Source organism: Phascolarctos cinereus, unplaced genomic scaffold (genome assembly GCF_003287225.1).
Source record: "Phascolarctos cinereus isolate Bilbo 61053 unplaced genomic scaffold, phaCin_HiC Scaffold_8;HRSCAF=390, whole genome shotgun sequence".
Taxonomy (NCBI): domain Eukaryota; kingdom Metazoa; phylum Chordata; class Mammalia; order Diprotodontia; family Phascolarctidae; genus Phascolarctos; species Phascolarctos cinereus.
The window spans coordinates 24,250,460-24,266,141 of NW_027556291.1; the positions used below are offsets into that span (position 1 = coordinate 24,250,460).

The 15,682-nt window shown below is 38.6% G+C and overlaps 1 protein-coding gene across 1 annotated transcript in view; it reads left to right on the forward strand.

Moving 5' to 3' along the window:
- The window catches only part of LOC110193025 (charged multivesicular body protein 1B2), a 26,972-nt gene extending 12,690 nt beyond the window's left edge, over nt 1-14,282 (forward strand). Inside the window, exons 2-8 of the mRNA XM_020964554.2 lie at nt 1,875-1,972; nt 6,600-6,746; nt 8,477-8,545; nt 8,636-8,743; nt 11,106-11,149; nt 11,398-11,470; nt 12,239-14,282. Of these exons, the coding sequence (XP_020820213.1) occupies nt 1,875-1,972; nt 6,600-6,746; nt 8,477-8,545; nt 8,636-8,743; nt 11,106-11,149; nt 11,398-11,470; nt 12,239-12,283 (584 nt within the window). The 3' untranslated portion in view covers nt 12,284-14,282. The remainder of the gene's footprint in view (nt 1-1,874; nt 1,973-6,599; nt 6,747-8,476; nt 8,546-8,635; nt 8,744-11,105; nt 11,150-11,397; nt 11,471-12,238) is intronic.
- Nucleotides 14,283-15,682: the final 1,400 nt, after the last annotated feature.

Consider the following 15,682-nt stretch of genomic DNA (forward strand, 5'->3'; position numbering starts at 1 on the left):
TTCAGGAAATAAATCACGTGTCTGGCATAGAGGTGTGAAATAGTATCGGTGGGTGACTTGAATTATCTAGACCTCTGAAGCAATCTCCATGCCAAAAGAAGAGTAGCTAATAATTTCTTGGCTTGCCTTACACTCTTCAAATCAGTAGAGGAACCAGTGAAGGTTGCTGCTGAGCTGGGAAAGACAGGAACCTTGGGGAAAAGTGACATTTCCATCTCAGAATTTGTGATAGAGGAGAGGAAAACTGGGCACAGGCTGACAGTCACTCTAGGTTGTAGGGATCAGGGTAGGCAGAAAGGAAGGAAAGAGGCATTTATTAAGTACCTGCTATGTGCCATGCATTGTGCTAAGCCCTTTACAAATGTTATCTTATTTGGGTTTGTTTGTTTGTTTGTTTTTGTTTTGTTGTGCTTTTTTTGGCAAGGCAATCAAGTGACTTGCCCAGGGTCACACAGCTAGTAAGCGTTAAATGTCTGAGGCTGGATTTGAACTCAGGTCCTCCTGACTCCAAGGCCAGAGCTCTATTTACTGCGCCACCTAGCTGCCCATATTATCTTATTTGATCCTCACAAGAACCTTGGGAGGTAGGTGCTCTTACTATTCTCATTTTACGGATGAGAAAGCTGAGGCAGACAGAGATTAAGTGACATGAGCAGGTCTCACAGCTAGCATCTGTCTGGGGCCAAATTTGAACTCGGGTCTTCCTGACTCTGGTTCCAGCACTCTAGCCACTATACCACCTAGGGACTGGACCCTTGATTCCATTGATATAGGCAGCTCCTGAATGAGAAAACTCCCTTTACCATACAGGTTAGCAAGGTCTCTACAATTTGAGTTCAGAAATAGAATAAGATAGGATCTTGTAGACTGAAATTCAACAGGAGAACTTGGCCCAAGAGGAATGAGAAACTCACAATAACAAAATCCAGAAAAGTCGACCGTAGCATGGTTCTCTAAGATTAGCATAAGGAGTATGAAAGCTCCGAATAAGTTGAGGCTGGTTGCACACTGATTAGGCATGCTGTAGAGGAGGGTTTGTTTTGGTATGACTTAGACTAGGTGTCCTCAGAGGTTCCTTCCTATGTCGTATTTCTGTGTTTTAACTTTGTATCCTCAGGGCCTGGTGTAATACCTTGGGTATTAATAAATGCTGCTTAATAAATGTTAGTTGAATTGAATAAAAGACTTTAATCAAATTCCCATGATTATTAATAGATAGTAATTTAAGTGAAGTTTTATCATGAGTTACTAAGTGTTCTGCCATTCAGTTATGATGAGCATTTAACCAAAAATCTTAGGATAGCTTTGCTCTAACAAACTGAGATAACTTCTGTAGTGCACTTGTGTCTTTATATCTTAAAATGGTTAATACATCTTCCCAAAATGTGGTGTTTATTCCTAGGGAGAGCTGAATTGAAAATACCTAATTGAATAGGAAGTTTATAATCTTTACCAGAAGATAAACTTGTTCTCTCTTGGAAAACCAAAAGTATATTGCCTACCTTTTGAGTGTGAAAAGGGAGAAAATAAAATTTCATAGTATTAAAAATCATTATTTCCTTTAAAAAACAAAACCTTTCCTATTCTGGAATTAAAACTAAGAAATATGACCTTTTTTCCTGCTTTTGTTTTGCACTTCATTTTAAACACCTCACTAACATGTATCTGCCTTATGTAATTGGCACATTTTAAATGCCAAGGCCATCACAGCCTGAGTTCTTTGAAGTGATTTCTCTGGGCTTGCATTTGGTAATGCACATGCATGCAGTTCAGGGTAGGGACCAGGAAATTTCCTTTTTCTCATATTCCTCCTTTGCCTGGTGGGCCTTCTAGGAGCAATGCCTTTTTTAAGAGCCTTAATATATATGTTTTAGAACACCTGTTTAACCTGAAGTTTGCTGCAAAAGAGCTTAATAGGAATGCCAAAAAATGTGATAAAGAAGAAAAAGCTGAAAAGACCAAGATTAAAAAGGTGAGTGTAATTTTTAAATTTTACACATATAGCTCCTACGAATTATGAAACAAATTGTCATGGGAATGTTATTGATGCTTGTTGTCTTTTCATCAGTCATTTCCCACCCTTCCCCCATCTAGGCTAAAACAGGTAATAAAGAGACTACCTGTGACAGGGAATACGATATTTGGACCTCTCTGCTGTGAAGGAGGAGCTTTGTGACAGCATCTCTTTTTTGGGACCTTCACTGTTTTTGTTTGTTTGTTTGTTTGTTTTTCCCATTACCCAGTTTTCAGCTCCCTTTTAATGACTGTGTTTTTTGTAGTCACTGTATGTTCTCTCTTGGTTGTGCTTTCCTTGCAACTCTGCCCACATTTCTCTGAATTCTTCATACTCCTCATCTCTTACTATAATGTAACTACCATTATACCATAGTTTCATTTAGCTATTCTCAAATTGGTGAACATCTACTTTGTTTCCATTTTTGATTCCACAGAGTGTTCCTACAAATATTTTTGCATTTATTGGCCCTTTTCTTTGATGATTTCAAATGAAAACCAAATGGTTAGAATACTTAACTACTCCAACAGTTTATCAGCATGCCTGTCTTCTTGTAGATATTCCAGCATTGATTGTTCCTGTAGCTTTGTGTTTCTGCCAATTTCCATGTTGTGAGATGAAACTTTGGTTGATGAAATGTGCATTTCTCTTACTATTTGTGATTTATAGCATTTCCAGTCTTCTTTTGAAAACTCTTCATAATAATGAAAATGCAGATTTAAAACTCTTGAATTTTTACTAACCACCCAACAGCTTGGCCAAGATGATAAAAGATAGTAGTAGTCAGTATTTAAGGGGTGAGTTGTGGAGAGATAAGCATAGAAGTATCCCTCTAGTGGAGTTGTAAAGTGGTTCAGCAGTTCTGGAAAGAGATGTGAAGCTAAGAAAGTGACTAAAACAGCTATATTCTTGGACCAAGAGATCCCATGGGTTGGCATATGCCCCAAAGAGGGAATAGCAAAAAGAGAAAGAAATAGAGCATGAACTAAAATTTTTATAGCAGCACTTTTTTTAGTAGCAAAGAGCAGGAAAGTAGGTAGACACTGACCAGTTGGGAGGTGACTGAACAAATTATAGTACGTGAATGAATGGAATATTATTGCACCGTAAGAAACGGCAAATATAAGGAATGCAAAGAAACACGGGCAGACTTCTGTGAACCAATGCAAAGTGAGATAAGCAGAGCCAGGAGAACTGTACACAGTGACTTACTGTATCATGGTAAATGGCAAGAACAAGAAGAAGAAGAGAGGAACGGAATGCTGGGCAATTATAGTCATCCTGTTTGGCTCCAAAGAAGAGAAAATGTGCTTCCTCTCCTAGGAAGAGCTTGGGGGACTGTGGGTGTGGAACATTGTGTATACTGCCAGGCCCAGTTGGTGAGTTTTGTGGAACTGCTTTTCTTTTATCTTTTTTACTCCTTCTTATGAAGGATGACTTCCATGGTGTAGAGGAAATGGGGAGACGTGTATTTGAACATCAATAGTACATAAAAACAAACAACATTTTTTAAAAACTTCATATTCTTTGACTACTTCTATTGATGAAAGGACTCTTGCTATTATAAAATTGTGTCAGTTCCGAGGTTAATATCTTTTCTGAAAGACATAGGCAAGTATTTTTACAAGTATCCATTTCCTCCCTGGCCTTCTAATACCTCTTAAATACCGCAGTTAATACATTTGATTACATTTGAAAACAGCCTACCTTATCTAAGATATCTGGCCTTGGCTTTTCTTGGTATTCTTTACTAGTCATTACATTATAACTCTTCAAAATGAGTGCAATAGAGGGGTGGCTAGGTGGTGCAGTGGATAGAGCTCTAGCCCTGGATTCAGGAGGATCTGAGTTCAAATGCAGCCTCAGATACACAACACTTACTAGCTGTGTGACCCTGGGCAAGTCACTTAACCTCAATTGCCTCACCAGGAAAAAAAAAAAAGGCAACAAAACAAAATGAAAGCACTAGGTATTACCCTTTGGGCACCATCCATAACAAGTCCAGTGTTAGCTGTGCTCAGTTGTTTGCATAGGTGATATTAAACAATTACACACACCTTAGGTTGGAGAATAAGCCACTCTGAATCTATTGGACTGTCCTCTTAACTGGGATGATGGAATTTGAAGCACATTTTTCACATATCATTGTTGAGTTAGGATTTTCTTCTTTCAAAGAAAACAAAACAAGAAACAAGTTTACCTTTTGGTCAGAGGATAAGCATGGAAAAGTCTTTTTAATAAGTCCTACAAGGTATATGAGTGCTGACACACGCGTGTGTGTGTTTGAGTGATTGAACCAAAGGGCTTACACCAGTGTTTCATTGAAATGAACTAGGAAATTTTCATTCTGCCAGCCCATAAGTCTAGTGACAATAGAACAGTGAAATATAAATAGTCTCTGTCTTTGTCTCCAGTTGAATTCCTCTCTGGAGTAGGCTGTTCACTCTGAGGCCTAGGTCAATGTCTAGGGTGATGTATGGTTGTTCTGTCACCTCCTGCTACTCATCTTATATTAAACATAGCTTTACCCCCAATTTCCTCTCTTCTCTCCCTCTGGCATCTGTTTCAGTACTATATGTATCACAGTACAATTTACAGGTAAAAAAAGCTAAAGAAATCTTAGGCAGCATCAAGATAAGTATGATGCTTGGAACTAGGAAAGCAATTGCCCTTTCTTCAGACCACATGTAGAGTATTGTGGTCAGTCCTAGGCCCGTTTTCAGGAGGACATTGATCTGGAGAATCTAGAGAAGGCTAAAGGAGAATAAATAGCCAGGATGATGAAGAGCCTTGTGATGATGTCATATGTGGACCATTTATAGAAACAGGGTATTTAGAGAAGAGATGAGCTAGTGGGAACATGGCAACTGTGTTCAAGTATTTGAAGGACTTTCACGAAAGAGGGATTAGCCTTGTTCTGCTTGGCTTTAGAGAGCAGAACCAGGTGGCAGCCGGTGCAAGATACAGAGAAGCTACTTTGGGCCAGATGTCAGGAAAAGTTTCTTGCATTGGAACCATCCTGAAGTGGAACAGTTGGTCTCCGGAAATCATGGCTTCTTCTTCACTAGGGGGCTTCAAGCAGAGATTGAGTGACTCCTTGGCAGGTATGTTGTAGAGAGGGGGCTCTTTGTTCAGATTTGGGTTAGCTTAGGTCAGGAGCAGGGAACCTGTGTTCTCAAGGCCCACATGTGGCCTTCTAGGTTGCAGCCTTTGGACTGAGTCCAAGTTTTACAGAACAAGTCCTTTTTATCAAGGGGATTTGTTCTGTGAAGTTTGGATTCAGTCAGAGCCACGCTTGAGAACATAGAGGGTTACATGTGGCTTCAAGCCTCAGGTTCCCTACCCCTGGCTTAGATCCTAGGCTGATAGGTTTCAGGCTGGAAAGAATCTTCGAAATCATCTATTTTAACTGCCTCATTTTACACTTGGGAAACTTGCCAGGTAGTGAGTAGTAAGTATCAGAGGTTAGATTTAAACCTAGAATTTCTGGGTCCTTTCCTTCATGCCTTGGGCCCTTAAAAATTTGAGATTATGTGATTACCTTCTTACAGTTTGTCCAAAATGACAACTTCTGTATTCTGTGGTCTCTGCATGCTTTATCTAAGGGCTCCTGGTGTTTCTTTCCGGGATTCTCTGGTTGCTGTCAGCATACCATCTTCCCTGATAGGATTGTGAAAGCGATAGCTTCCTGGCTTCCACCTCAGGGAGCCTGAGGCTATTGGAGCAGCAGCTCCTGCTGCTAAAGCCCTCCCTGCTTCCAAGGGCCTTCATCAGCCTGGGAACTCACTAATACTCAGCGCTAACTGGGCACACTGATTGTACAGTCAGGAGGAGGTGAGAGTATTAGTGGTAGTTAGGATTTCTTTTAAAGTCTTTTTCTTTCTTTTCTTTGTCATTTTAGATAAGTATATAGGCTGCTTTAAGTGGAGCTTAATAACCACAAGACCAGCAGTTTAGGATGATGAGTTCTGAAATGCTTTAATATTCCCAAAGTACATTCTTCCCATCAGCCCAGTGGAGGTATATGTATTGCAAGTATTTACTATCTATTATAGTTAAGGAAAATTGAGCCTTACTCAGTAAAATTAAGTGACTTTGCCCCTGGTTGTACAAAAAGTGTTGAGACTCAAGACCAAGTCTCCTGACTCCCAAGTCCAGTGTTCTTTGCCTACATCACACTATTTTTCTCTTATTCTCTAACAGTTGACAATGTTAGTCAAAGGTCAGTAACCTTTAAAGCTGCTTATTTTTACATACAGATTCTGTACTGATTTTAGATAGTTGTTCTCTCTTCATGGGCAGCAAAGTGGCATAGTGGATAAAGTGCCAAGCCTGGAGTCAGAAAGACCTGAGTTTGAACCTGGGTATACTTACTTACTAGCTATGTGACTCTAGGCAAGTCACTAAACCCTGTTTGCCACAGTTTCCTCATCTGTAAAATGGACTAGCAAGAAAACCCCAAATGGGGTCACAGAGTCGAACGTGACTGAAAAATTACTGAACAACAGTTTCTGTTCTTAACATATGTATTTTGTTATATGTGCCTTAACTTTTCCATAGTCACCTTTTTGTCATTTTTAAATAGGCCATTCAGAAGGGTAATACAGAAGTTGCACGAATACATGCTGAAAATGCAATCCGCCAGAAAAACCAAGCCATTAATTTCTTGAGAATGAGTGCTCGGGTAGACGCTGTAGCAGCTAGAGTTCAGACAGCTGTGACGATGGGCAAGGTAAGGAATCTGCTCTCTGAGTGAGGGTACTACACTGTCAGTATTGGGAAGATGCTGGAAACTCTTGGTGCACAGTTCCTAACCCAGCTAGAAGTTTGGAGATGCAAAATCATTTTCCCTTTAGCACTACCTTGCTTCTTTATTTTCACACTGTAACCAGAGTCTGTTACTTTGAGAATATCCAGTTTTGTATCATTATAACCTTGAGTTTTTCTTTCCACAAAAATAAGTGGAAAGGAAGAAAACTGGAAATTAGAGCTTCTATTGGAATACTATTTCATACTTGTTATTATTAATATTTCTCTCATAGTCCTGGAAGTGTATTGCTTTACAAGGACTAGTTTACATAGGTATAGAGAGGCAAGCTGGCCACTGTGATGAATTCTTTTGCCATGGCAACTCATAAAAACGGTAGAAAATGGTTGCTTGCCCAGGGATGGCAACAAAGTGGCAGAAAGGAGGTCTCAGAGGGTCTCAAGAAGCACAGAGTTTTTAGACAGTCTGTGCATGTAGGTTGTTCCAAAAGTGTGTGTACTTCTCAGTCATTTAAAAAAAAAAGAGGCTTAAGTTACACTAGGCTTGTGGAACACCCTGTATTAAAGTACTGATGCTCTGAGATAGGAGCAGAAAACAGCATGTCACAGTGAATAGAGCCAGCTTTGGAGACAGAGACACCTCCATTTAAGTCTTGCCTCTAACAGACTGGCTGTGTAACCTTGGGCAAGCCATTTAAGCTCTCAGGGCCCCTATGCAACTCTAAATTTCCTCACATTAATGAAGTCAGGCCTGGCCCTTCCATTTTCTGAACTTTCTCCTTCCCTCCCCCCCCACAAAAAAAAAAAAGCCTTGTCCAATTCATTTGAATTAATACTGCAGGAACTGAGTCATATTGGTTCCGACATTCTTGCTATAAATGGAGCCAGAAGAGATAAGGAAGTTGCAACTAAATGAGAGGATGGCTCATAGGCTGCTCTTAGAGAGGCAAATCAAATGATTTCATTATGTGTTCAAAGGCAACAAAAAATGCCCTTCCGTGGGATCATTGGCATGAGGGACCAGAATGTACTAAAGGCAAATTTGTAGCAAAAGGAGTGGGGGGGGGCAAGAAGGAACTGGTAATGGTATGCGATGTGCAAGGGTCAAGCAGCAAAGGTTTTGAAAATGTCATATGATGAGGTTGAATGTGATGTAGAGCAGCGGTGTCAGACATGTAGCCTCCGAGGAATCAAATCAGATTCAAATGTAATTGGGAAATATTTGACAAAATAAACAAAAAATGTACATAATGTTAATAAGTGGTTTTCTAATTCAATATGCAGCCTGCAGGGATCCTTATGTATGGTTTAATCACCCCTGTTTCTTTTTGAGTTTGATATCACTGCTCTACGTCTCTCAAATCCATCCCCTTCTCTCCACTCAGATGGCCCTAAACCTAATTGAGGTTTTCATCACTTACCAGTATGGACTATTGCAATATAGCCTCCTTAACTGATCTCCTTGGTTTGTGTCCCCTTTCTAATCCATATTCCCAAGCCACAAATCACTCCCTCATGTAAAAATCTTCAGTAGTTCCTTCCTATTTCTAGGATAAAATACAGAGTCCTCAATCTGTAAATTCAAAATGAGGTCAAATTCTGTGTAACCTAAGTCATTAGAGGAACATTTGCAGAAATTGGATGACTGGCTCCACTGTGGATTAGTTAACTCATTGTTTCTTATTCTGTTAATAGGTAACTAAATCAATGGCAGGTGTAGTTAAGTCTATGGATGCTACATTGAGGAGCATGAACCTTGAGAAGGTAAAGAATTTAGTTCTTTAATATTTCAGTTCTGTTTCTAGTCCGTGTGTTTTTTCCCTTGCTCATCTCCCCCTCTCTCTTTGTTTACAGATATCTGCCTTAATGGACAAATTTGAACACCAGTTTGAAACATTAGATGTTCAGACACAACACATGGAAGACACTATGAGCAGCACTACGACGCTGACAACTCCACAAGTAAGCCCTCCAGGATGCCCACCTTGTCCTTTTGAACACAGTTACCCTTCCAGCCATTACCTTCTAGACCCAAAACCCTCCCTTCTTCCTAACTTCCCCATTAGTATTGAGGGTACCACTATCCTCCAAGTCACCCAGGCATGCAAACAAGGTGTCATCCTCCACAAACGCTTCGTAACCCACATCCTCCCACCTTTCCAGTCTTGTTAAACTTTTGACCCCCATCTCACTCAGCCTACTTCCACTTATTCTGCAGTCCAGTGATGGCTGGCCTTTTTGCTGTACTTAAGACTCAGCTCCAGGCATATTCTCTGGTGTTCCCCCTACCTGGAATGCTTTACCTCATCATCTGAATCTCCTAGCTCCTGTGGCTTCCTTCAAGTCCTAGCTAAAATCTCACTTGTTCAAGGAGCCTTTCCCAGTCCCTCTTAATGTTAGCACCTTTCCTTTCTTGATTATTTCCATTTTACCCTGTATAGACTGTGAGCTCCTTGAGGGAAGGGACTGTCTTTTTCCATTCTTTGTATCCCCAGTACAGTGTCTGGCACGTAACTGAGACACAAATGTAAAGTCAATTACAGGCTTGATTTCTGGTTCAGAAAATTCATAAAGAGCAGTCACATCAAAGAAATAGAATCTTGCAAATCAGTTTGCCTGTAGGTGAACCACAAACAAAATGTTGTGAGGTTCAGAATATCCAAATAGAGAAATGTTTTCTTTATTTTTCAACAAAAATAGCCTTTTTAAAAATAGTTATGGTGAAATAATGGAGGAGTAAAACTTGATGCCCTCAGTTGGAATTATTTTTTTCTACACTCTGCTTTTATCAGAAAGAAGCAAATACTTAAGAAGCAAAGTTTATGTTTTGGGGTTCTTTTTAAATAAAAATACAGGGTACTCCCATCAACCTTTTGTCTTGTATCCATGTATATAATAAAATCTCAATTCCTTTTCAGAGGGGGCAGCACAGTATGGTGTAGTAGACAGGATATTGAACTGGAAGTCAAGAGTTCTAGTCTTGTCTCTGCTTCTAACTCACCATGTGGTCTTAAGCAAGACACTTTTCCTCTCTGGGCCTCTTTCTTCATCTTTAAAATGAGAGGGAGCATGATGGAAAATGCTATCCACATCCAAAGAGAAAACTATGGAGTTTGAATGCAGATCGAAGCATACTATTTGCTATTTTTTTCTTCTGTTGTGTTTTGTTTCCTCTTTCTGGTGGTTCCTCCTGTTGGTTCTGATTCTTACCTACAACATCACTAATGTGAAAATATGTTTAATAGGAATATATATATATATATATATATATATATATATTATATATATATATATATCCTATATCAGATTGCGTGCCGTCTTGGGAGGGAGGTGGGCAGGGAGCGGGAGAAAAATTGAAAAATTTAAAATTCACAAGCTTATGGAAGTGATTGTTGATAATTCAAAATAAATTAATTAAAGATTAAAAAGAAACAAACAAAAATAATAAAATAAAATGAGAGGGGGGGGTTAGCCTTGGCTGATATCTCAGGCCCCTTCCAGCTCTAACATTTCATAAAAAGAAAGACCCTAAGATTCTACAGGATCCCATATCACTAGAGAGATTGAATTATGTCCAGTAGACTAGACAGGAAAGTGAACTTATTTTATCTTTTAGAAATGTTTTTCAACTCTGTATCCCAACTCTGTCCCTTCCTTTGTGATCCTGGACAAGTGATTTAACTTTGATGGGCCACAGTTCCCTTATCTGTGAGTTGAGGCTAAACTAGAAAATCCTCTAAGGGCCCTTTTCTCCCACTCTTAAATGGTCTTAAATTTACTGCAGTATTGTTGATGGATGATCAGTTCAACTATTAAAACATGCGTTTGCGGAAAATTCCTATATTTGGCAAATGTTTTGACATTCATTTTAATTTTATTCTTCTGTATATTAAAAATTAGTGTAATAGTCAAACCAATTGGCAGCAAAAATGGCTGCCACCAATTTCATTTTTTAAGTAGAACTCATGTTTTACACTCAAGTTCTAAAAATTTTACACAGTTCTAAAAATTCCTTGTTCCAGAAAAGTTGATTTTAGTAAAAGAGATAACTCAGAAAACAAGAGATTATTTAAAATAAGATGTCAAAATGTAGTGAAGGTTGCTTGTATAGTCATTATTTTAAGGTTTCTCAAATTACCATTAAGGGAAATGATATACTGAAATGATATGGCTCCCCCTGGTGGCAAAACTTAAATAATGCTTCCTAAATGGAAGGCTTGCTTTGAAAGTTATAGATGACAGTCCACCTTAAAGGTAGATATGACTAGAATAAAGAAACAGTCATAAATACTACTGAAAAAGCAATCTTTTTTTTTTCTTCTAGAACCAGGTAGATATGCTCCTTCAGGAAATGGCAGATGAAGCCGGGTAAGTATGAGCCAGGACTCTATTTAATAGCGTTAAAATTAAATCAAGAGTCAGGTAAAACTATCCTCAGAGAGTATTTCTGTGACTCTTCTGTTTTCATGAAAATGGTAAATTGCATAAAAATCAGGATGGAGCATTTGTATTTGCATTTGAGACCACATTTAAATGATTACTTAGAGCTTAACATAATTCAGTGTTCTTATAAGCCTGGTTCTGTTTGTTTGTTTGTTTGTTTTTTATAATTACAGCCTTGATCTCAACATGGAGCTCCCACAAGGTCAGACAGGTTCTGTTGGTACAAGTGTTGCTTCAACAGAACAGGTAAATAAATACTGGATTGTAGCTTGGTTGAATCCAGCTTGAATTATATCTAAGGCCTTTAAGAAATGTAGAAGTGCATGTACTTCATTTTCATCAGTGTGGTGTCATGTGACAGTTAAGTAAAGCAGGCCTTTGTCTCCTTTCCAAAGTGCTCGCACACTTCATTTGCATGTACATTTGAAATCTAGATTGAATTTGTTCCTAATGGTCTAGGTGCATCTGGCCTGTTACCAAATTTCTCTAGCCCTTATAAAAGTTCTCTTAAGCAGGAGTTTTTAACCTTTTCTGTGTCATGGTTCCTTTAGGCAGACTGGTGAAGCCTGTGGACCTCTTTTCCAAATAATGTTTTTAAATACATAAAATCAAATATATATGATTACAAAGGAAGCCAATTATATTAAAATAAAGATTTAATTTTTTCCCCCATCCAAGTTTGTAGACCCTCTCCCCCTCCTGAATTCTCTCCAAGAACCCCTTGGGAGTCCATGGACCCTAGGATAATAGTTCCATCTTAAAGTATCAATCAACAAGCTTTTATTAATAAACCAATCAATCAGCATTTATTTAAGCTCCTCCTATGTTCCAGGCACTGTGCTAAGCACTGGATAAAGTTATAAATCTTTAATGTTGACCTTACATATACAATATAGTCATTTTGGACACACAGTTTTAAATACTATTTAAAATGTGAGCTATTTGCAATGTGTGTGTGGTTTTATGCCTATAAGAATCATGAGACTTAGTGACTTAAAAATTTGTCTCCTCCAGGATGAACTATCGCAGAGACTTGCCCGCCTCCGTGATCAAGTGTAATACAAAGAACTTGATGCTGCTGTTCACTACACTTACTTCTGAAACCTCCTGTGTGTGTATCTATGTGTATGTATGTGTCTGTGAGCTGTGTGTATGTGTGCACACATGCGCGTGTGTACGCATGCATAGATATATATGGAATGTTCAAATATTCTTGGTAGAATAAAATGCTTTGGGCTTGCAGTTCTTTACAAATATGATAAGTTCAAGGGAACTTGCACTCTTACTGGACTTTGTAATTCTGAACAGTAGAGGTTGAAATGTGAAGGATATCTTTTACATGCATCTTAGGTTGAAACTAGAGTTTAACTCATTCTTTTTGAAACATCTTCATTAAACATTGAGTCGAAATTCTAGTACCACACTATTTCATCTCCTGTTTAGAATTATTAGTTATTAAATTGAAACATTTAAATCCCGTGTTCTTTTTATCTTCACAGAACTGAGATGTTTAAGGAAAAAAAAGTAGGAATGGAATAGGGCAAGGGAATCTTTCTCTCTCTTTCTCACTCATTTGCTCACATAGCCCAATACACATCATTCCCTACTTTGGGATGAACAGTACTGTGTTTATGTTGATTTGCTTTTAGTCTGTATTCGTATTTTAAGCTTAGATTACCATAGGCATTTTCACACCATATTGTGACTTCTAGTGGGGGGGGGGGCACGCGCGTGTGTGTGCGTGTGTGCATGCGCGCACACAAGCACATATGTCTTTGTGTGTTCTCTAAAATCTTCATGAAATAATCATCTTCACCCATAATCACCTGGAAAAAGTGACACATTACTTCATTTGCAGGAAAGATTCAAACTTATTTGTATTTGCTATTTGCAAAATCTGGTGGTTAACTCACAGCCATATTTGGACTTACATACTTCTCTCTCTAATGAAATGATAAAATTGAGAAATTGTCTTGTCAGATTTTTATTAGCCAGTATTTTTATGTTAATTTACATGGAATTCTTACCATGCGTATTCCCAGGGACTATTGTTGATTCATTTGGGAAAAATCCTGACCTCTCCTTTTGTTTTAAACAAGAATTTCAAGAACAAAGAAATCAGTAGTGCTGTTCTTGAAACTAAATGTGTTTGTCCAGTATGTCTTAGAAGCAGTACCTCATTATTCATTGGGACTCTTAAGTGGATCGGGGGATTTTAAATTTGGCCATGCAAGCAACATAAACACTCATCTGATCAAGTGGAAGTTAAAATAGTTTGAGGGTATTTGGGGTAGGAGTGGGGATGTGACTGAGTCACTGAATTTTGTTGCCCAGGTATCCATTCAGCCTCTTAGAATGGCCGGTTTAGTTTATTAAAATGTGCAATTTTAACATGTAGCTATGATGTTTTAATTTAGTAGTCACCAAATGGTGGCAAAACAGTGAGTTACTAATACATTGTAGCAAGTATACAAAAAGAGGTTGAATGAGTACAGTGATTTGGGAGAGGGGGAAGTTTATCCCCCTAATGAAAGATTTCCCCATAAAAGAATTCCATTGCTGTTCTTTTGTTTTGTTTTTCCAAATAAGAAAGTTTTATTGAGGAATGATTCTCCCTGTTGTGAGTCACAAAGGCATTCGAAGTGCAATTACAAGAGCCTTTTGCCAGACCTTTCTTAGCCAACTGTTACCCATTCGTCCAAAGTATTTTCCACTGTGAATGAGTGTGTTTGAATCAAAAATACATGAACAAGTAAATGCAATGAGAAATAACTGTTGTTTGTTGAGCAGTAAGCCCCGTGTATCTGAGTTTCTTGGTATGTGACTAGGATGTTTCTGTCTCTGTGTGGATAGCCTGCATTTTGTTAAAAGAGGGATGCTTTTTTTCTCTGTATGAAAGTGGTTGGTGTGTTTGTTCCTATTGAAATATGCTAGGGAGCCAGAGAAGAGAATTATCACAGACCGAAATGCCTATGAAGTAGAAACTCTCCATCTTTTCCATTGTTGATGTATGTAACTTGGATAAAAAAAATTATAATTAAAAATCTGTTAACTTGTGGATACCTCTTATTTGAATCTCTAAACTCAATCAAAAGGTGTGTTTTGTTTTTTTAACATTGGGATGCTATTTTGGTGTGGTGTTTAATAACTGAGTCATTTGTATAGGTTAAAAGCCAGTCTTTATAGTTAGAGTTAAATATTTAGCTAATTGTCACTGATAACTACCAAGCTTCCCTTTTAGACTGCTATCTAATGAAGTGATAAATAAGTGTATGCCACAAGTCTAATAATAATATGTTTCTAATCTCAGAATTCTTAACAACATATATAATTTAAAGCTTTGGTTCATCGTATTTACAGTTTAACAAGTGACTGGAGAGCTAAGCTAAAAAGTAACCCATGGGGGAATTATGCTATAATGAGCTAAAAAAAAAATCATTTATTTTCAGTCTTGGTACTCTGTCCCATCTCAGTTTTTCTCTTATTTTTTTTCCAGTATTTGAAAACCACATTTCACTTGGCCACAGAAATTCAAGTGAATGCTCTTTGCCTCCCTTACCTGGATTAAAACGTCTTTCAGATAATTCAGTTCTATTGGAACATGGATCACGTAGTCATTTAAGGGGCTTCCAAAGGCTCCCCCTGAATAAACACACTTCCTCCTCTCACCTACCTTGGTGCTCTAAATTCTTGATTTTGGGAGGCCAATGCATTCTCATCCAGGAGAGGGGAATCCTGAGCTGACAAGGACTCAGAGTCCTGAAAGGAATGGGATCATTATAAACCCTGATCTGGAAGTCCCTTTGCCACAAGGGAGGAAGTTTTGCTGGAAAAGGAGGTTCTAATTCTTGTCCTTTGGTACTTTTGACAGAAGGAACTGCAGAGCTAGGAGGAGGGAGGGATTCAGGGCCCAATTATCAGGAGCTGCTGAAGCAAGCCTTGTCTCGTGTTCCAATTTACTTGCCTAATAGGGTTGGGCCTGTCAGGAAACCCTTCCGTTGCCTTATTTCTACAACAAGAAGGAAAGTAACTGACACTCTTGTTTTATTAGTAAAAGTGAGCCTGCACATTTATGGAAGAAACCTCTGATTCCCTTTTTGTTACAGGTGTTATTCCTGTAAAGTTTCACCTCATCTCACCTGTTGTGGATAAGGCTGGGGAAAGGATGAGGATAGAAAGCTATGAGAAGCCTCAGAACTAAGATGAGGATGTTTCCCAGTCAGAGGTCAAGATAGTATGGGACGGTGGAAAAAACAGTGCCCTGGGAATCGAAGAGAACTGAGTAGTCCTAGGCCCAGCCCACCCCTCACCCTGGTATTACCCTAAGCATGTCAATTCATAAGGTTATAGATCTAGAGCTAGAAAAAAGTCTGAGAGGCCTTCTAGGCCAACTGCCTATACTTTATAGATGAGAAAACTGGAAAGTTAAATGACTTGCCTGAAGTTGCTCAAATGTCA